At 38.0% G+C, this 22,327-nt stretch overlaps 1 protein-coding gene across 1 annotated transcript in view; it reads right to left on the reverse strand.

Annotated features, from left to right (window-relative positions):
• malrd1 (MAM and LDL receptor class A domain containing 1) overlaps positions 1-22,098 on the reverse strand; it is a 70,944-nt gene extending 48,846 nt beyond the window's left edge. Inside the window, exons 1-8 of the mRNA XM_077229213.1 lie at positions 22,048-22,098; positions 21,745-21,948; positions 21,014-21,127; positions 20,164-20,252; positions 16,341-16,514; positions 15,191-15,287; positions 10,352-10,474; positions 5,868-6,020 (exon numbers count right to left, since the gene is read on the reverse strand). Coding sequence (XP_077085328.1) covers positions 5,868-6,020; positions 10,352-10,474; positions 15,191-15,287; positions 16,341-16,514; positions 20,164-20,252; positions 21,014-21,127; positions 21,745-21,910 — 916 coding nt within the window. The 5' untranslated portion in view covers positions 21,911-21,948; positions 22,048-22,098. The remainder of the gene's footprint in view (positions 1-5,867; positions 6,021-10,351; positions 10,475-15,190; positions 15,288-16,340; positions 16,515-20,163; positions 20,253-21,013; positions 21,128-21,744; positions 21,949-22,047) is intronic.
• Positions 22,099-22,327: the final 229 nt, after the last annotated feature.

The raw sequence follows: 22,327 nt of genomic DNA on the forward strand, positions 1-22,327 counted from the left end.
ACAAATAATCCTTAAAACTCCACAACCAACAAGCAAACTGTGTGTGACAAACCACCAAAAACCTCTGGCTAACATACCAGCAAATGGTTTTATGACCCCCTCCCCCAAAAGAATGCAAGTAGAGGTAGGGGAGAGCCGGGACGATTGAAACGCAGGACGGATGAAACATTGAGATTTCCTTGAAAACCACTCACGTGCCCACGTCAGCACGTACAGCACGCAATGCCTATCAGACCCGCGAAAACATTTCATCTTTACGTCTTACCGTTTTAAAGTTAGAGTCGGAAAGCTGTTTTTGAGTGTGGTTAGTGAAATCTTTCGTGTGGTACTTTTTTTTGACTGACAAGTTGTATTTATTGTTTCATGTGCCATTGTAATAATAATACGGCAGGTGTATTAGTACTGCATCACACCCTTAAGTGTATAATATCAGAGTTTTTTAGTTTACGGACAAAACAGGTTTAAATGGCTGGAGGCGCTGTCGGGACGGTTGAAACAGCGACTCGTGCCAGTTAAACCTGGTCATAGGAAACACTCAATATGACTAAATCACTCAATATGACTCAAGGAATAAATGTAAGAATTAATTGTAAACGGATTGGTCTGTCTTCTTCAAAATAGCCTATTAGAAATATTACGCAAAATGCGCAAAGGCTTATCGCCGATTGTTTATTGGGCGACAGAACAAAAATGTTAATATGAACCTTAAAATGAAAATAAATGACAAAATATGTTCGTAACAATATGTACATAAGTTACTTGTCAGGTATTGTTCATAAAAACAAGAATTAGATGAATAGTTACCGTTTAAACTGTTATGTTTCATCCGTCCCACCCCTGTGTTTCAATCGTCCCGCTCTGGAGGGACGATCGAAACAAAGCCCAACTCCCGTTTTAAAGTAAATTTTTGCTTAAATCATTCTATGTTTCTACCGAATAACACATGATACTAAGAGAACACATATGTGAGTTGTTGATCAAACACACAAAAAAAATCTATCTTTAACCTTATCTTAGAAAACGACGTTTATCTGAAAAGTGTTTCAAAGTGGTCTCCCCTACTCTCACTGCATTCCTTTATGTCAAGACACCTAATGTCCATAAGAACCGACTTTTTCCCCCACATTGATTCATAGATATACCTTGCTGTGAATGAACATGCTTTGACATTAGAAACTGATGGTGTCACAAGGTGTGTTCGACATCGGCTGCGGCTGGATGTAACCGATCGGTGAGAGTTGCCGTGTGCAGGCGGGGAGGAGCTGTAAACAGAGACGTGAAGTCGGAAGGCTTGTTCGACTTGAACCGGCGCTGCGCAGACCGATCGGTTGATGACATCAAAGTACCGCGAGAGCGATTCAAAAGCATAAGGAGCCGTCTGCTCTCTAATCGCTCTCGCGGTACTTTGATGTCATCAACCGATCGGTCTGTGCAGCGCCGGTTCAAGTCGAACAAGCCTGGACACTTTCTGGTTCCCGTAGTGACCGCTCACGTGGTGTTTGCATACTTTACCACAGCTGAAGTGAAGTAATTGCAATATTTGTCAGATACTCATTTCAGATACGTTTCCATTTAATACTTTATGCTTACGTTTGTTCAAGAATAAGTTCAACATAAGCCTATAGGCTACCTACTATTTAAATAATGTAATGGGGTCTGTGTTTTTTAATCAGTTTTATTTTGATAAACATGACACAATATAGGCTACTACAGTAACATCGCGACTACATGAAAAGAGATTTTACTTTTATAAAAAAACAGATTTGTGAACATTAGTGGAACTGAAGGTGTTAGGAATAAACACGAAACACACGTGATCTAATGTCACACGTCATGCGGTGAATCGGGCCAATCGTGGAACAGTTGTGTCGTCATCAGAGCTCATGCAGCTGCTCTTGAGAATCTGCGCTGGCTGAGTCCTGCGGCTGCTCTCGAATCGCTCTCGCGCTACTTTAATGGCATACGTCACAGTCATGTGGCGTCGGCGCTGCATCAAGTCGGACACAATTTCTAACCGGCATGCACTGCTTCAAGTCAGCCGTCGATCGGTCTGCGCAGAGCTGCATGAAGTCGAACAAGCCTAATAGGCTTGTTCGACTTGAACCGGCGCTGCACAGACCGATCGGTTGATGACATCAAAGTACCGCGAGAGCGATTAGAGAGCAGACGGCTCCTTATGCTTTTGAATAGCTCTCGCGGTACTTTGATGTCATCAACCGATCGGTCTGTGCAGCGCCGGTTCAAGTCGAACAAGCCTACAGTCTTCGTCTGCACCGTTCTGTCTTCGTCTTCACTACACTTCCCAGCATCCTTCTTGTCTCCACACCTGAACTCACTCCCTCATTATCCACCTGTCCCTCTTCATCATCATCTGTGTCACCTGTCTTCACCTCGTTAGTGTTCATTTGTACTTGTATTTAGTTCCTTCCTGTTCAGTCTGTCCTGGTCGATTGTTAGTCTTGTATAATCGTGTTAGTGTGTTATCTGCCTGCCTGGACCCATCTGTTTGTACCTGCCTGTTATTATTTTGAGTAAATTGTTGCAATTGGAGCTTTTGCCTGTGAGTCTTCTTCAACCACACCAGACCCTGACAGATGGTTCTTTTCAGATGGTTAAATTACTCTTTTCATTGCTTCATCCCCCTTGTTCTGTTCCGGTTATTTACTTTCACTTTTTCATTTACCCTGAGTGCGTGATTTGTGTGTATGTGTTTGTTTAGATTAGTTATTAGTCTGTTTGTGATTAAGTTAATAAAACGTTAGTTAACTTTTAGTTAATAAAAAAAGAGTTCCCTGATTCTGCCTGCAGATTAATATCACTTAAACGATTCTTGATCTTACTACATGCTCTGATCAGTAGACTACTGTACAGTAAGAAGTTTATTTCCCTAACCCGAAAATTAACATTTCTTAGAATTATTTTAAGTAATCAATAGTGAGTGTTCGCTGGACGAATTGATTCATTGATGGTAATATTAGTTTAACTACATCAAGTTAATATGATTAACTGATCCAAATATTCATAATTATTTATAACAAGTTATTATTTATTATTAATATTTCCTTTTTAAGCTAATTTCCTACATTATGTTAAAGGGACACTATGTAGTTTTTCAACCTTCATAATATATTTCCAAGACCCTTGAGATGGTACATCGACTTACAATAGGTTGAATGGCACGTCTACCATAGCCTGACAGTGTCTGTATCGCTTTTACTGGCACTCTGTAACTTCGGGTTTCGGGTAGGTACCCGAGCACAAAAAAACCTACAAAATTCGACTGCTTTATGGCTTACGTCACTTCCCCCACTTCCTCAAATTCTGACGTGAGAGCCCAACTAGTGTTTGATACCCATCTTATGTTGTTGTCATGACCGAAGCAACAACTAAAAGGAAGAAGGCAAAGGTTTTGTCAGAGGAGACTAAAAGAAGAAAAAGGGAGAGTGACAAGTTAAAAGGCCGGACGAGGATCAACGAGGGAGAGCAAGACAGTTTGAAGACGGTGAGAGTGCGAGCGCGCGTCTCTCTCTCTCTTTCTCTCTCTCTCTCTCTCTCTCTCTCTCTCTCTCTCTCTCTCTCTCTCTCTCTCTCTCTCTATGCACGTTATTTCAGTAACATGTTGTAATGCTGCACAAGCGCAGCAGTCAGTCGTCTATAAAGTGTTTATAAGTTTATAAATAAGTCAGGGAGTCAGGGAGCCGACTACCGCGCGAAATGTAAAAGGCTGAATAACATGGCTGGCCATGTTACGGAATCTATCTAGTCCTCCATTTATCCTCATGAATCAAGTAATGCTAGTAGAGTAGCGAATTATCAATCTGGTAGCTAGTAACGTTAAACACTGACATGCTAGGTTACGTTGGTTATAATAAATAATCTTTCAGGTTAACTATCCTAATGTCTGCAGGCTGATAGTCATGTTTGTTTATTTATTTTTCTGGTGAAAGTGTGCAAATCGATTTTCAAAATTGCAATAATCATGTCTAACGACATCATAACGGACATTGTTAAGGAATAATGCGACTTACATGTAACTATTGATGTCATCTGGCATTTTGTAATGTTTACATTACACTCAAAATACACAAATGAAATTATACAGTAGGCCTAGGCTATAGGCTATTTACTTGTAATTTAGCTGCAATCATGTAAAAACATTATAAGCCATCAGAGACGCTCTGCGTGAGTGGTAAGCAATTTACGATAGTAACGTTAAATACAAGTACTCTACAGCGACTCATGGGGGCGCTGTTTGACAAAAATGGAATTCCTTCATAGTGTGCCTTTATTTATTATTGAAATATTAAATATTAATAATATTAAAGAACATGTTTAAATATTCCATGTGCCTACAGTGGCTCAACTATAAGTTTATCAAGCGACGAGAATACTTTTTTTCCGAAAAAAAACACATAAATAACGACTTTATTCGACTATTCCTTTTCTTCCTTGTGGGCCTGAGACGAGAGTTCAAGAGATTTCCACGACGCATGCGCGAGAACTGAACAAGAAGTATTAGAAGAAGAACGTCCTCTTCTCAGTTCTCGCGCATGTGTCGTGGAAATCTCTTGAACTCTCGTCTCAGGCCCACAAGGAAGAAAAGGAATAGTCGAATAAAGTCGTTATTTATGTTTTTTTTTTTCGGAAAAAAGTAGTCTCGTTGCTTGATAAACTTATAGTTGAGCCACTGTAGGCACATGGAATATTTAAACATGTTCTTTAATGACTTTCTGGGCCGTCAAGTTTCATTCCCTTAGGCAGCCTATGTAGCAGTGATCCACCTCTCAGATTTAATCAAAAATATCTTCATTTGTGTTCCAAAGATGAACGAAGGTCTTACGGGGTTGGTACAGCATGGGGGTGAGTAATTAATGACTTAATTTTCATTTTTCGGTGAACTAACCCTTTAATGTACGCTACGTCAGAATTTATTCAACAAATGTGTTTCCATCTCCCATTATTTGCATTAACTCTTTTTCGCACAAGTCAAAAACCACCTCAAGTGAAAGAAAAAACTTTTTTGCAAGTTAAGGGATTTAAAAAAAAAATCACTTATTTCTGATGCAATACTTAATTAAAACAGGGTGATGGAAACATAGCTATAGACTAGTGACTGTGAATATTAAACTGCAAAATTACTATTTAAAAATTAATCCTGCATGTTCTGCGTGTCTCTGAGTGAATGGATTGCTCAGACATGTGATTTCATGTGGTAAACTCATTTTGTGATGTTCTCAGCCTCTGCCGCCTCACTATATGAGGACATTAAACTTCATCTCCAGAGCTGCTCTGAGAGTCACTTCATCAGAATTTTACCATTTCATTTGAGAAAAACTACCGTCATATCATAAACACACAGAAACTCAAAAGGACTTCACGGCAACCCGTCAAAAAAAAAAATTGGTTTAACTTGAAGAAATTGTGACAGAAATATATTACTGCCAGAATTTAGCTACGTGTCAATGTAATAATAATAATACTAACACTAATAATAAATTATTATTAAAACTTTTTTAAAAAAAGTAATAATAGCAATTGATATTAATTAAATGGAATCCAGAAAACTTAAAGCAGAAAACACAGAAATTGGTAAAAAAACCAAAAACAAATGGAATTTGAGGAAAAAAAAATTAAATATATTTCATAGTGCCCTAAACGTAATTTTTGTACAACTTTTAATAAATTGTGGTTAAATTGTATAAGTTTCATGATTTCCATTAATTAGACATGCTTTTTGATTACAAAAAAATGTATTTAACCATTAAAATTGAGTCCAAAAAACAATAACAATTCTACAATCTAGCATCTTTTGGTGTTAACAGAGTAACTAAAGTGTGAGACAAAGGCATTTCATGTGTTACTCTCACCTGCACTTGTATTAGTCGAGTGGTCCTGGGCTGGTGTTTGGTCTACATAATCTATGAAGACTCCATCAGCTGAGCCTCTTACCCATTCAAATCCATCACCCTGGATGAGCTCATACCAACCGCATGAGTCAGACTCGAAATCACACAGTGCCGCTGAAAGTCAAATTAACATTATGAAGGAATAATAAAATAATAATGTAAAGGATAAAACTACCCTTTCAAAGCAGTGTATTTTTTTTTTTTTTTATCAAATGCGTATGCAAAAAACTTGGTCAATTGCTTATTGTAAAAAATAAATAAATAAGTACATAGAACAAAACAGGGTGTTTGATTTAATCAAAGTAAATGTTTCTTAAAGGGGTCATATGATGGTTTTAAAAAGAACATTATTTTGTGCATTTGGTTTAATGCAATGTGTTTACGCGGTTTTAGGTTAAAAAAGGTCATTATTTTCAGAGGTGTCAAAAGTATTCACATTCGTTACTCAAGTAGAAGTATAGATACTAGGGTTTAAAAAGACTTCTGTAGAAGTTGAAGTATCAACTCAAGCTTTTTACTCAAGTAAAAGTGTAAAAGTAATGGTTTCAAAACTACTTAAAGTATAAAAGTAAAAGTAATGCAAGGAAAAAATGCCATTAAGGACAAAAGCTTCGGCCGCGCCACAGGAGCCTATAGTGCATTACCACACCTCCTCAAAAAAACATTTTCTAAAGGCCATGACTATAACGTTATATTAAAATGTTAATGTTGAAAAATGTGGGATGCACTACCTGTTTCAGCCGCATATATAACCATAGAAAATGAATTTCAGTCCAATGTTTAGTAAAATGCAAATACATTAAAGAACCATTTGTGTGTACTACTGAGCATTCACATGTGTTTCATGGAGAGGAAGATATGATGACTAGTTGCCTATAAGTATTGTAATGGTGCAAAAAGTCAAACTTCAGAGGCATGTTATCATCGAAATGGTATATGTTTATACTTCTCTTTAAGGGCGTAGGTTTGATTATGAGATTGCTGGGGACTGGGGACATCCACAGAAGCGGAGGAATCAGGAAATTAATAGGATAATGTATTAAGGTTTTTAGTCTATATTGACCTTAACAATACGTTAATTCATTAATTCTGTAATGTTACAGGTAACTAATAAAGACAAGGAGGAAGTTTAACAGAGACTTAACTTTTCTCCGTTCATAGTGCAATGGAATAGTGCAATACTGTCTTGTTCCTTGCTTTTTGAAGAAGCCAAACACATGTCTGCATCTTTCATTAAAAGGATATAGTTCACCCAAAAACGAAAATCATTTAGGCTACTCACTCTCAAGTTGTTTCAAACCAGTTTCTTTCTTCTGCTGAACACAAAAGAAGATATTTTGAAGAATGTCGATAACCAAACAGTTGATTGTAGCCATTGACTTCCATTGTAGGAAAAAAAAAATGCTATGGAAGTCAATGGCTACCATCAACTGTTTGGTTATCGACATTCTTCAAAATATCTTCTTTTGTCTTCAGCAGAAGAAAGAATCTGGTTTGAAACAACTTGAGAGTGTGTGTAGATGACAGAATTTTCATTTTTAAATAAGTGAACTTATCCCTTTAACAGAAATTAACTGTTGGCATATATGCTTTGCATCAATACTGTCAAATTTGTCCTGTTGGACACGACACACAGCAATACTGTCAAGTGTCACTTGTGACCATTGCTCCGAGACATGTTTTCAGCGTCCTAAGTGCACTGAAACTTCTTTCAGACAATTAGCTGAGGCTGTCACCACTATCATCCAGCAGGAGCCAGTGGAAATAGTGGAGACATATAAATACCTGGGATCGACTTTTGACAATTTGCTAAGGTTTTCCACTAACACAGAGGAGATCCTTAAAAAGTGTCATCAGAGACAATATCTACTTAGGAAGTTGAAGTCATTTGGGGTTAACAAAGTCATTCTTAACACATTCTATTATGCTTTTATTGAAAATGGAATAACCTTTTCATTCATTAGCTGGTTTCACTCCATCACTCTGCAAAACAGGAACCGCCTGTTGAGTGTGGTTAAGGTCTGTTCAAAAATCATTGACCAGCCAGTCCGAACTCTCACTGCCTTATGTGACCAACAGACTGTAAAGGTGGCACGCAGGATTATTAATGACCCCTCTCACATTCTGTTTTCGGAGTTTGAATGGCTACCCTCGGGATGTAGACTCCGTTGTCCGCTTTGTCGGACACAGAGGAGGAAAGCAACCTTCATCCCGAGGGCTGTCCAGCTTATGAACGTTAATAGGTACAAATGATTTCTATCTGTTTTTTTCCGCATTTTGATTAATTTTTGATTTATGTATAATGAGATGTGGTATGTAGTGTGATGTTGTGCAGTGTGCCGGTGCAAGCTACTGTAATGTGCCCTTCAAATTTCCCCCTGGGGACAAATAAAGTGCTTTGAATTGAATTGAATTGAATTGAATTGAATTGCATTGAATTGATGAGACTGGGATGACAAGGTTTCAACTTGATCAAACAGGCCTCTCATTTCAACAGACCAAGCAATGTTATTTTTTCATGTTTTATGGGGACTTTCCATAGACATAATGATTTTTATACTGTACAAACTGTGTATTCTACCACCCTACACAAACCCTGTCACAGATAACTTTCTGCATTTTCAAAAAAACATCACTTAGTCTGATTTATAAGCCGTTTTCAAAAACAAACAAAAATTCCCAACAAGGATTTTGGATATTGCCATCTTTGTGGGGACATTTTGATCCTATAATGTAGGGTTACACACACACACACACACTCCCTCTCTATCTCTCTCTCTCTCTCTCTCTCACACACACACACACACACACACACACACACACACACACACACACACACACACACACACACACACACACACACACACACACACACACACACACACACACACACACACACACACACACACACACACACACACACACACACACACACACACACACACACACACACACACACACTCTCTCTCTCTCTCTCTCTCTCTCTCTCTCACACACACACACACACACACTCTCACACACATAACGTTACTCTCGATTATGTTTGCCACTTTCCCGCGATTGTCTTACAGTATATTGTAAAAACGGCTGTCCCCAAATCAATGTTTGACGCGATTCGCCCCGTAGTGTGTAATGTTGCTGTTTGAGCATAAACAACATCTGCAAAGTTACAGCGCTCAAAGTTCAAAGCAAACGGAGATATTTGCTTTTAAAGAAATCAATTTCTAAGGACTACAGCAAACAGCCGGTTTTGGACTACACGACATTCCTCCAGGGTTGCTGACGTCAGTAAACCCCATTATTTACATAAACCCCTCCTCCGAGAATACTAAATAAGGGGGGCGAGGCCATTTGATATTGCGTTCGAGAAGAGTTATTGTGGTATAGGAGTGTTGTTGCCGCCGCAATGTCGTCGAAACGCTGTTATTTTCATCAGTGCCCGGATAGCAGGTCCACTTTGTTCAGCCTTCCTAGGGTCGCGGGAGTTAGGGATCAATGGTTAACTGTAGTATAATTTGTTAGAACGATTATATGAAATTCTTGTTTATGAAGCTTATTTTTTGTAATACTATAATAATTAGTACAATTAAATAACAGCATATCTAAAAGGTAATGAGACAACAAAAAATAAACCTTTCTGAAACGCCGTTTAACAGCCGTTCTTGAACAGGTTCTGCTCGATCATCTTCACTAACATTCTCTGGGTCTGATAGGGGCTCAAATTGGTATGCTTTTATTGACGCCATCATTTATAATACACCAAAGCACAAACTGGCTACCGGTAAAGGTACGGGGCGTGACGTTTCCGGAAAACGTGCACTAGTCGGTTAGCGAATCACAACACACTGGGCCAGCTAACCAATCTGAGCCCATTGCGTATTTTTGAGGGACTGGCTTACATTTACATTTATTCATTTACCTGACGCTTTTATCCAAAGCGACTTACAATTGCTATATTTCAGAGGTCGCACGCCTCTGGAGCAACTAGGGGTTGAGTGTCTTGCTCAGGGACACATTGGTGTCTCACAGTGGATTCGAACCCGGGTCTCTCACACCAAAGGCATGTGTCTTATCCACTGCGCCATCACCACCCCTTGACTTCATTGAACCCGGAAACAATCAGACTGTTTTTACAAGGAGGGACAGAGCAGTGTAGAATAAAGGTAAAATATATGAAAAACAATGCAATTTTTTTAAAACGAAGCATGAACACGTTACAGTGCACCCCACAAACATAATCAAGCCTTTGAAAAAATGTGTTTTACCACCCCTTTAAGCTTTGTAACTCTGCAGATCTTATACATGCAGAAACAGCTATAACACACTAAAGAAAAAGGAAAACAAGAAATCGCATTATATGACCCCTTTAAACAGTGACATGGCTCATATTCCAGTGAAATCATGTCAACTTTAAGATGTTTTGTTCTTTGAGTCTATTTACTTACAACAGTTGGCCTCATCCTCTCCATTGGGGCAGTCTAAAGAAAAGTCACACACTTTCACCCCATCCACACAGACATTTTCCCCACAGTGAAAGTGAGTTGAAAGGGGTGCCTTGATGTCAGTCTCTGAAGAAAACAATAAAGCCAACACATATTATAGAAAAGGTAAGCAAAAGTGAAGTGAAGTCTCTCCTGAAGTGGAGTGCTTCTGAGAGCTCCTTCCTGCATCATCACCCTTGTTAACCATATCGTGTGATAGATCTGAACATGGTCACATTATTATGATTAATGGAACTGTCCAGGGTACTGCCGAAATAATTCACAATAATGTGGTACCATAGCAAACACACGCACGCACGCACGCACACACACACACACACACACACACACAAAACCTTCCTCTCAGACACTTGGTAATAAAATATACAATCAGCTTTGTTCTGTGTTTTGTTATGTCTGTATTTATGGTTTTCTCATAAACAGTTAAGCATTTTTTGTGATAAATGTATAAAATATAGTTAATGACTTACTGAACGGCTTAATTTTTGTGTCATAGATTAAATCTTAAAATGTAGATTAAAAAATCTTCAGAAGCTAATAAAAGCACTCACACTTGCATATACTCTAAATGTAACTGATGTCTCTTGCTCCTTCTATCTTCGGCTGAACTGTAAATTGGAAAGTTGCTGAGGTTCCCTTCTGCCTATCACCATTGTCCCTCTGGTATCCTAGTTCATCCAGCAAAGGGCTATAAATGTATTAGACCTTATTTACAGCTTTATATCCCCGAATCTCTGGAGCTCTTTGCACCTCACACCATTCAGAAATCGCATCAAAGTGAGCACAGCAATCACATAACTTCATCTTTGTGCCTTAACAAACAGCTACATCATGACCCAAACATGGACATCTGAAGGAGGAGCAATCATACATACTGAATAACCAGTGTTGGGAGTAACGCGTTACAAAAGTAATGCATTACAGTAACATATTACTTTTTGCTGTAACGCAGTAGTGTAAGGCATTACTAATCAATTTTCAGTAATATTTTACTCGGTACATGTTCGGTTACGCTTCCGTTACAAAACACTTTTAGTTTTAATTGTAAAAAAACAACAAAAAAAAACACCAAGACCGCGAGACATTAATGAATGACAAATGCAAGTAGGCTAAGTTACCTGTTCGTGGTCAGTCAATAGCCGAGTGGCGTGTGGTGTCCAAGTTTGTAAATAAAGACTAAATGGCAGCGTCTGATATATTTGTATGGCGATTTATTTTTTACAGGAGTGCCGTGAGTCATGATTTCGGCCTCTGTGCTCGCGCTGGCCAGTGGAAAAGCGGCTAATGGGTGAAGATGGCATGAAGAAGACTGTACATTCGCGAGACGGACGTATGCGCATTAGGCTACTCTATTTGTTCTGTGTTTTCTTTCTAAACAGTTAGACTATGTTTAGGTGGTTTCTTGTTTTCATCACGCAATCATGTTTTTGATGCGGTGGTGACGCTTTCACCTAACATGATGTAAGGGTGGCGGCGGCACTGCTGATAAAGCACCTAAAAGCTGTCCCAAAGAACCGGCAAAAGCAATCTTATGAATATGGAAAAATATAGCAAGGAGACATTTTAATTGATTATTAATAAATATGAAGTTGACGTTGCTGACTCGCAATCTTCGCAGAAGTGAATGCGCCAGAGAGAAATGCACATTTCATAAGCTGAGAGCAGTCCGTTTTCTTTCGTTTTGAATTGTTCTGTTTACAAGTAGATATTTCAATATAGATATATTTTTCAGGTCTGTGAAGTAGGCTACCTTATACGCTGAGTTTCGGTTAATTTATGAGACGCGCTCCAGTTCACGGGCAGGGCCTCCGTGTCGTGATTAGCCTATCTATTGTCTGCTATATTTAGGCTACTTCTTATTTATTAAATCCAGGCAATTGGTTGATGAAACATTGATTAAAATTAAGATACAATTAGTACAAATCGAAATTCACTTTAAAGAAAGGCTTTGTGTCTTCTGTTTGAGGTCTCTGTGAAAGTTTTAAAACAGTTTTTTAGTGCCGCTTCAGAGCGGTCGCGTCCGTAACGGAGAACTGTCACGTTCTTACATTGTTTTATCCTCATAAATGCGAACACGAAAAATAAATTAAAATGAATATTTTATGTTCTGTGGAGCCACCCCTTCTTCATCCGGTGGGTAGTATTACTTTTGATTTGCGCAGTGTAATTCACAGAATTACAAAAAAATATTTTGCCTCCTAAAAGTTAAATATATATTTTTTGTCACGCATGCATGCGTGTGTATTTCCCTAATATTAAATATAAAACATTCAACCTATGTGTAGACTGATATTTTTCTAATGTCTGGACTCCTTTAAGGGGGTAGCCTATGGATAAACAGACGTTTCAATATATTGGTATTAAATGCATTTTCTGAGAATTTATATTTGACATTTTGACTGCAAATGTCACGTCCATAACACTGGAATTCCCCAATTTTAAATAATTTATCCTCAACTAGTTTTGTGGTGTAGGTCTATGTATTTTATAATGTTAACTTTAAAATTCAAATAATACTAATAGTAATTTAAAGATGTGGTAGCATTGGATCTGGACGGGAAGGATAACTCTTGGAGTTGGAAGGGGTGCGTCGCGATTCTGCAGGTTTGTGGATCTGAGTGTCGCGATTTCGGTTTCATATCGCATATCGTTACAGCCCTAGTCATTTTAGAATGTTAAGTTCTACTACTGTATAGCTATTTTGGTGAAAGTAACTCAAAAGTAATACAGGAGTAATGTAACGCATTACAATTCTGAGAAAGTAATATTGTAAGGTAATGAATTACTTTTAAATAACAGTAACAAGTAATGTATAATGTATTTTAGTTTGGAAGTAACTTGCACCACACTGTGAATAACATACTGAACTAGAATGTACATTTCCTGAAGAAAATGTGAGCGGTGATTGCAGTGGCAAAATTCGGCACGGTTGATAGGATGTTTCTAGTGGGTTACTAAGGTGTTCTGGGTGGTTACTAGGTGGTTGCTAGTGTATTCTAGGAGGTTGCTAGGTGGTTGCTAATGTGATTTTGGGCAGTTGCGATTGTGTTTTTGGTGGTTTCTAATGTATTCTGGGTGGTTGCTAGAGCATTGCTAGGCAGTTGGCTAGGGTGTTCTGGGTGGTTGCTATGGTGCTACTAGGCGGTTGCTAAGGTATTCTGGGTTGTTGCTTAGGCATTGCTAGGGTGTTCTTGGTTGTTGCTATCCGGTTGCTAGGGTATTTTTGGTAGTTGCTAGGGCGTTGCTAGGTGGTTGCTAGGGTGTTCTGGGTGGTTGATACGGTGTTGCTAGGTGATTACAATGGTATTTTGGGTGGTTGCTAGGACATTTTTAGGTGGTTGCTAGGGTGTTCAGGAAGGTTGCTATGGTGTTGCAAGGTGGTTGGTAGTCACAGATGGTTACTATGGAGATTTAATATAGTTATTAGCATGTTCTTGATTTATGTCTCTACGATGTTCCGATGAAGAGATATAGGTCTTGCTAAACGGTTGCTAGGGTGCTCTGTTTGGTTGCTAGGGAGTGGCTTGGCAACTGCCAATGATGATACTCCAAGAGCTCCTTCCCAGTATTAATGATAACAACCCGCATGCCTCTATGACATTCAGATTAGAAGATAACCCTCTTTGGATTTGAGTTGCTAGGGTGCTCAACAGCAGTTGGTAGGGTGTAGCCAGGAAGTGGCTAGGAAATGCTGAAGGGGTCTCATGATTGGCTGTTTGCTGCCCCGAGTCAAACGAGACCACTCTCCTGTTTCTATGACACTTCTATCCAAAGATATCCCTTTGACCTCTTTCAATGCAGTCTATGGAACTTGTTGCTATGGTGCTCTAAATGATTGCTAGGGCGTGGCTTGATAGCTTCACAATGATCCTTGGAGACTGATTGGTTGTCTGAGTAAAATGAGCCCGCCCCCTTGTCTCTATGACACTGTGATCCAGAGTCATGTTCATTACAAAATCCCTATGCAATTTACTATAGTAGGAAAAGCATGTGTGTTTCATGGGCCGTCTCCCTTGACCATAGTATGTCAATGGGGCACCTTTGGGCGCCTCCTGCCCCCCAGGGGTACAACTTTGACCCCATTGTGAGGTATGTTCTTACAGAGCTTGCCAGCCTCTTCAAATGTGGTAAACCGCACATTTCTGCGAAATCCTCGCTCGGAGCTATGACTCCTCAAAGTTTGTCGCAATGCAAAGTCTATGAGACTTTTTTGGCCACTTTTTCACCCCTGGGGTGACATTGTACCCCGGTTCTCTTATAAAAATCATAGCACACCTCTCCTCAATAATCTGCACGATTTGACACCTCATTCCTGGGTCTGTGACAAAAGCTGCGGGAGGAGCAGCACGCCAGACTATGAGCAATAACAATGGTGATGCCTTGCCTTTGGCAAAAGCACCACTAATAAAGCATACGTTTTAAGATTATAAAAAGAAAATGTTTACCCAAAAATAATAGTTCTGTCATTATTTGCTCACCCTAATATCGAATCAAACCAGAACAGTAAAGATGATTTTTTTCTACCTTAAAATGAAAAGTCAATTTCATTGAAATTGACTTTTACTGTATAGAAAAAAAAAAAAAATTCTAAATACCTTATTTAATGTTTCACAAAAGAAAGTAACTCATACAGGTTTGTAACAACGATGTTAACAAATTATTCCATCATTTAAATTTTTAGTTGAACTATCCTGGTAAACTTCAAAAGTGAAGTTACTTTTTTGGATTTAGACAGCCTAACTGGATTTGCAAAAAAGAAAAGATGCATTAGTGTTCACTCACCTATGGCTGCCACACATTCTCTGCTGAAGGACAGATCATCAATCGCAACAACTTCATTTGGGTCACTGCTGTTGAATATCAATCCTCTAATCACAACCTGTAGATTCACAGCAATTATGTTTTATCGATTCAACTATACACCATACATAGTTTTGCAACATTTTTTCTTTTACAGTGTCCTTGTTACTTGTTACAATAGTAATATAAATTGTGCATAATTACATGCAACTAACCCTAAACCACACCATAAATCTAACCCTAAAGTAAGTACATGTAGCTAAATATTAATATTCAGTTGTAAATGTATAATTACACTGTAACACGGACACCTTAAAGGGATAGTTCACCCAAAAATGAAAATTAGCCTATGATTTACTGATTTATGATTTAAGTCATCCTAGGTGTATGACATTCTTTTTTCAGACGAACACAATCGCAGTTATATTAAAAGATTTCCTGGCTCTTCCAAGCTTTATAATGGCAGTGAATGGCTGGATGACTTTGGAAGTCCATCAAAGCGCATCTATTCATGATAAAAGCTCTCCACACGTCTCTTGGAGTTAATAAAGACCTTCTGAAGTGAAGCGATGCGTTCGTGTAAGAAAAATATTAATATTTACAACTTTATCGACTAAAATAACTAGCTTCCGGCAGCCTGCTGTACGCATCGTTTTACGGTGAAACAGTAACGCTTCAACTTGATGCCCAACGTAATGATGAACGCGGTTGCCCAGCCCTGTTTGTCTGAACCGCGATAGGCGTCAATTGCCGTCATTACGTTGTGCATCAAGTTCAAGGGTTAGAAGGCCTTCAGAAGGCCTTTATTAACTCCAAGAGACGTGTGGAGCACTTTAATCATGAATAGATGCGCTTTAATGGACTTCCAAAGTCATTCAGCCATTCACTGTCATTATAAAGCTTGGAAGAGCCAGGAAATCGTTTTATATAACTCTGATTGTATTTGTCTGAAAGAAGAATATCATACACCTAGGATGACTTAAGGGTGAGTAAATCATGGGCTAATTTTCGTTTTTGAGTGAACTATCCCTTTAAAATAAGGTGTAACTACTACTTTTTGTCCACGAGTTCAGATAATAAAACTCCTTCCCCCAAACACACATAACCCCTCATTCAGTACATACACACCAACCTTAAACTCCTCTCTGCTGTTTAATACTACCACTGTTCGCATCCAGGGAAGAGTGTGTTGATAAGGATTGGAGGTAGACTGAAACCAAACCTCCTCCATCTCTCCTGAAGTTTTGAATTGGATCAGAACCTGCAAAGCCCCTGTCAGCAACCCAATATGACGATAGAAAGTTAGCTGTTCAAAAGAAAAGGACAACAAGGAAACAAAATATAAATGACCCCCCAAAAAATATTTTATGTGAACAAAGGATTTAAGCGGTGCATTGCTTGCTTCATTACAAATAAGAAACATTAAAGATATTCAACGGTAGGCCAAATGAGACCAAATTAAAGCTGAAAGCATTTCATACTCAAAGCCATTTTGTTATAAAGTGAAGTTATGTTATTGCATCTTCCTGCCAAGTTCAATGTCATCTTATTTTTATATAAGCAGAGAAGCACTCAAAGTGAATTACTCCATATCCAATAACAATGGATCTAAAACCATAGATCACAATGAGTGCATGCACTACTCACTGTGTCACGGCTCTGACAGCCAACACATAACTCTCTGCTGTCAATAAGAGTGTGTAGCCGTGGCAGTGGATAAGTGCTCTAAACACTTAATCGGGTGCTTGAGCAAAGCATTTAACAAGATGCTGCTTATGGTTTGTGGTAAACCCAAAATGTCTCTCTAGTCAAAAAACTAACATATTGCACTGGTTCATTTATGGAATTTCTAAAATATTTTATATATTTGGCTATAATAATCATATAATAATAATACTTAACCGTCAGTCTTGCACATCCACCATGTTTGTAGTTTAAAGGACAATTCGGGCTAAAAATGAACCTAGGACTAAATACAACATGGATACCGAGTTTCTCTGGGATGTGTTTTCATGATAATTGAATGCACCCAGTTTTTGTCAGGACCCGGTCCCAAACTAGGGTCTCCGGTGTGAGAAACAGTCACTTAGTAAACTGAGCCACTGGAAGTCGACAGAACCCAGAAGATGAGGCAGACACAGCAGTACTAGAGATGAAGATTTAATGGAGAAACAGTAAGGATATTCAGGCAAAAAATGTAAATCCAAAAAGTTATTCCAAAAAGAGAAGGTTTCCTCCAAAACAAAAAGGTGAATCCACAAGGTCAGAAAGAACAGCAAAAACTCAAAAGAAAATCAAAAAATAAAATGATAATCAAAAACAGATTACCACAGGAGAATCCAACTGGAGTCACACAATTCACAGCTTAACAGAGCCTGGGTGCTAACATTCAAACACAGAGCAAAGAACTAAGGAAAACTAAGGGTTTAAATGCACACAAGGGAAACGAGGCACAGGTGCAAACAATAACTAGATCAGACAAACGGCATCATAGGGACCTCTGGTGGCCAAAACCAGAAAAAACCCAGACCAAACGCTGACAGTTTTAACGTTAGTTTTAGTTTAACCACAGATTAGCATATAACGCTAGTGTATTGGGGCATCGAATAAGTAAAAATAAAAATTGCTAGTTAAAACTAAAACTAACGTTAAAACTAGGTACATTCGATTATCATGAAAACACATCCCAGAGAACGGTCGACTTGGTAGCCTACCCATGTGTAATTTAGCCCAAGGTTCATTTTTTGCCGGAATTGTCCTTTAACACTTTTTATTCGTGTTTGTGGTTCTCACTGAATCCTCGTCCACTGCTCAATAGGTTGTGGGCATTAGTTAGTGCATTGATCTGCACTTCGGACTCTAACTGGGAAAAGTAGACCATCCGGGTATCTTTGGAATGGTCATTTCAACATACTGCAATTTGGGACACCCTAATTCTAATTTCAGATAGGCTACTATTTAGGACGGATAAGAGAGTGAGTCACTCATTCATTCATCCAACCAATTTGTTCATAAACACAGATTAATTCAGCAACAAAACCAGAGTGAGATATTGAATTATTCATTTAACCGATTTGTTAAATACTGATTCATTTAGTAACAAAACACCACTACAGAAACTATTTACATTGGCGGAGCAAAAATAGACAAAGAAATTGGCAATATATCTAAAATGTGAGTCAATATTAATTTCTTGATTATTGAACAGTTGTATAAAGGAAATATAACACACTAAATGTTATAGAAATTACCATTTTATATTTAGTAGGGGTGTCGCACCGGTATTAACGATAATCGTTATATTCAAAGCTTGAAATATGGACATCGTGTTAATTTAGAGTGTGACAATACCGGTATTGGCGATAACCGCAATGTTTAAAATGAATAGGACTTTTATGATAACATGACACGTATACTCCAGCGCCAGTTGAGATGGCAGTATTGCACTCGCATCTATCAAATAAGAAGAAGACGCAGCGCGCGCCCGCGCAGCCACTCTGAGAAGAATGTTGTCTGAGCGAGAGAAAGTAAGTTCGCCAGTATCGGAGTTCTTCGACTTCAAAGAAAACAGCACATTAAAGGGGGTCGCACACCAGACGAGAAGCGCAGAGAATTCTTTCAAATTCGAACTCATTATTTTCTAGGAGTTTACACACACCATAGACAGTAAAAGAAAGACACACACACCGACGGCACCATTCAGCGTCTGTCCGCGGCGCCCAGCAATGGCTCGGATTTTCAGGTGAGATTCTCAATTCATTCAGTTAACGGATGCGCTCTGACTGAGGTAAAGTGTTCAGACTACAGACTTAGCAATTATTGTATTTAATTGTACAGCACAATCATATCATAGTAGCCTACAGACATTATCTTAATTTCATAATGTCCTTAAGCAGAACAATATTGCTGGCCATGAACTGAGAAAGTTCGTGTCCAGTGTGCTTCACGCAGCGTATTTTTAGGTGTTTTAGGTGTTTAGGTGTTTTACGTATATTTAAATTTTGCAATTGGGTGGCTGTAACAGTGTCATTTAGAAAAGGGGCGTGGCAAAATACAGTCAAAAGCCTATAAATCATAAATAAAAACTCAGAACTTCACAAAAATTGATGAGCATATGTGTCATAACATGGTGAAGAAGCATGCAAATCGGACCATAGGTGGCGCTATAACTGTTAAAAAGCTTCAAAACCATGTATTTCCTATGGTAAATTGCCTGTATTAGTTGTAAATTGTCTTTTCTATCTACTATCTTATAATGTTCATATCATAATGTTCAAAACCATCATAAATCATTCTAGAATGTGGTATATCATGGTAAATCATGCTAAAACATGGTCGATTCCATCTATGATATCAGTGGTTAAATGCTTGCTACATAAAACTTAATGTCTTTTGATGGTTGTGTGGTTAAACATTTTAAATGCCTTAACTGCTTGAACACCGCTAAATGCTGCTTGCAGCTTTAATTGTATTTGCACTTGTTTTGTTTTGTTCAAATCTGCATGACTTGCACCGGCGCAACAATAGGTTTAAGAGCTTTTCAGTTATTCAGGAAACATTCAGACAGTGTTTCGCTCCAGTTTGAAACCAGATATACTTCACATGCTTGTCTTCACAAAAAATTGCATTAAAATATTGAGAACACAAGAAGTAAAAATGCAAAAAAAGAAAAATTAAATAAACAAAGTGAAAATTAATTTGACTGATTTGACATTTTTTCCCCCAGGGTTTCAATAGATATCGCGATATATCGATATCGTGAATTACTTTGGCCACAATAACCGTGGTGTGAAAAATCTAACATCGTGACAGCCCTAATATATAGCTTGCTCAAAGTAGATTTTTACCAAATAAGCAACTATTTTTTATACGGCATCAGGATTTACAATGATAGTCAATGAAATACGAGATACGAAATACGTTTAGTTAGAAACCGTGATAATGTTTTTCTGTACCCAGCATGTCTGTGAAGGCTGGAAAAGAGGACTGTATATTTCAGCTGTAACTCCTTCTCCATTTTTGGATCGTATATAGAGGCAGTGACCTGACAAAAGAGAAGAAACAGTGTCCTGGGTAGTCAGGAAATACAGTATTTGTAATTCGAAATGGAATACAATTCTATCTTTTTTTTAAACGGAACAGTTTTTTGAACCTTCAGACAAAATATAAAAGACAATCTAAAAAAAGTTTGCATATGTGTTTTATGTTTCGTATCATAAATGGAATTTCATATGGAGCTCACACTCAAGGAGGAAAAACTTTATTCAACCCAAACTGAGAAAAATATGCAATTTGGTGCAGATGTTATTTATATAGCCAAACTGATAAAATTCTTATAGTTTGTAATGCAGATCAATGATATTTTCATAACAGTGTAATGCTTACCAGTTGCTACTCTATATCTCCCAATAATATATCTTAGTAATATAATATATATGAATGCTTTGTTTTATGCTCAAAGACATATACAGTAATGTAATGCAATACAATGATGATTGAGAGATGTACTTATAAATATTCTTTAAAACCCTGTATCATATGTGATAAATACGTATATTTTAACATGATTTTTCTAATAGATGTTTTTTTTAAAGATATTTGTACCATGTCCATAAAAATGTTGGTGGACATTTTTAGAATTATCTAGATCATACTTTCTAAAACTATATTGTGTGCAACAGGTTTTTGAGCAAAGTTTTGATCATGTCAATAATTTAGAGGCCTAAGAAATTCATGTATCAAATATGATTCAGGAGGCTGGTTAAGTAGTATCCCTACGAATATAAGATCAACTGTTTTACTTACCAGTAACATTTTCTGCTCCAGTACTGGGCCGGCTCAAGCCTGAGCCTCTCATCCAAACATGATGTTGAAAACCACAGAAACCTTCCTGAAAGTCACATCTCACAAACTGGGAGCCTACAATAGAGAAAACTCACAGCTATATCGGGCCATTACAGTAAAGTAAATTCATTTAATTTGAAATCTGTAACAGAGACACCACTGAAAATATGAAACTCAACATGGCATCTTTCACAACACATTTAATAGGTGCTTGACTAAAAATCTGTTATAAAATAGATTAAAGAGAGCAGATACACAATAAAGACATATAATTTAATAATAAATAATAAATAATAAATTGCTTATGGATCTTTTCTTATCACTCTTATCAAGGATGAATATGCAAAACAAAAGCAATAGTGGCCAACCCAATACATCAACCTCAATTCTGTAATGTTCTTCCTTCTAAAACCCCCAGAGATATTTAGGCCTAATCAATATTATAAAAGCACTGTTGTGTCTCATCTGTTGACCTTCAAGTGTGCCACTTTATGAGTGAGCCAAAAAACTCACTATTTACAGATGAGACATTTAGAAGCATTTAAAATCATACTGTCAACAGAGAGGGAAAAGAAAGGGCCATTACTGTCAAAGAGTTGCCTGTGTAAGCACAGAAAACATACAAATAGAAGAGCAGAAAAAGGAGCTGAAGAGCGGTAATGAAAAACCAAGTGTTTAAGAATGATACATACAGTTAGTCTCATCACTGCCATCTTCACAGTTTTCTCTGAAATCACATACATGCTCCTCAGATACACAGCCGCCTCTCGCACAAGTAAAGTGCTCAGGCAGACATGGGGCGGGTGAGACACTCGCCAGGACACACAGCAGAAACGAGGCCTGTACGCACACCCTCATTGAGCTCTCCGATAGACAGTTCACTAGTACATTCAGATCTACATGTAAGCAAAAACAAAGGCAGACACACTCAGTACCAAAAAAGTCCTTAAAATCCAGAGAGAGACAGCGTATAACCTCGACTTTGTTATACGGACAGTCGCGTCTCACAGAAGAACCATCTGATTAGGGCTCACACCAACCCTAGATCATGACTTTATGACTGTTACACAATAGGTCTGCTTTCTTTCACTACGTGCCTGATGTCAAAGTGTGCATAAGACTTCTTGTAATTGGCTAGAGATAAAGTGACAATAAAATGTAATCTATTATTTTAAGACACAATCTTCAGTGCAATAAGAACACAAGTTTACAAGCAAGTTAAACAAACACATTTACCGGTAGGTTAAGAAATATAAATCAATTTAAACGAGTATT

The sequence above is a fragment of the Siphateles boraxobius genome, unplaced genomic scaffold (genome assembly GCF_051911475.1).
Source record: "Siphateles boraxobius isolate OS27281-9 unplaced genomic scaffold, OSU_SipBor_1 130, whole genome shotgun sequence".
NCBI classification, from domain to species: Eukaryota; Metazoa; Chordata; class Actinopteri; order Cypriniformes; family Leuciscidae; genus Siphateles; species Siphateles boraxobius.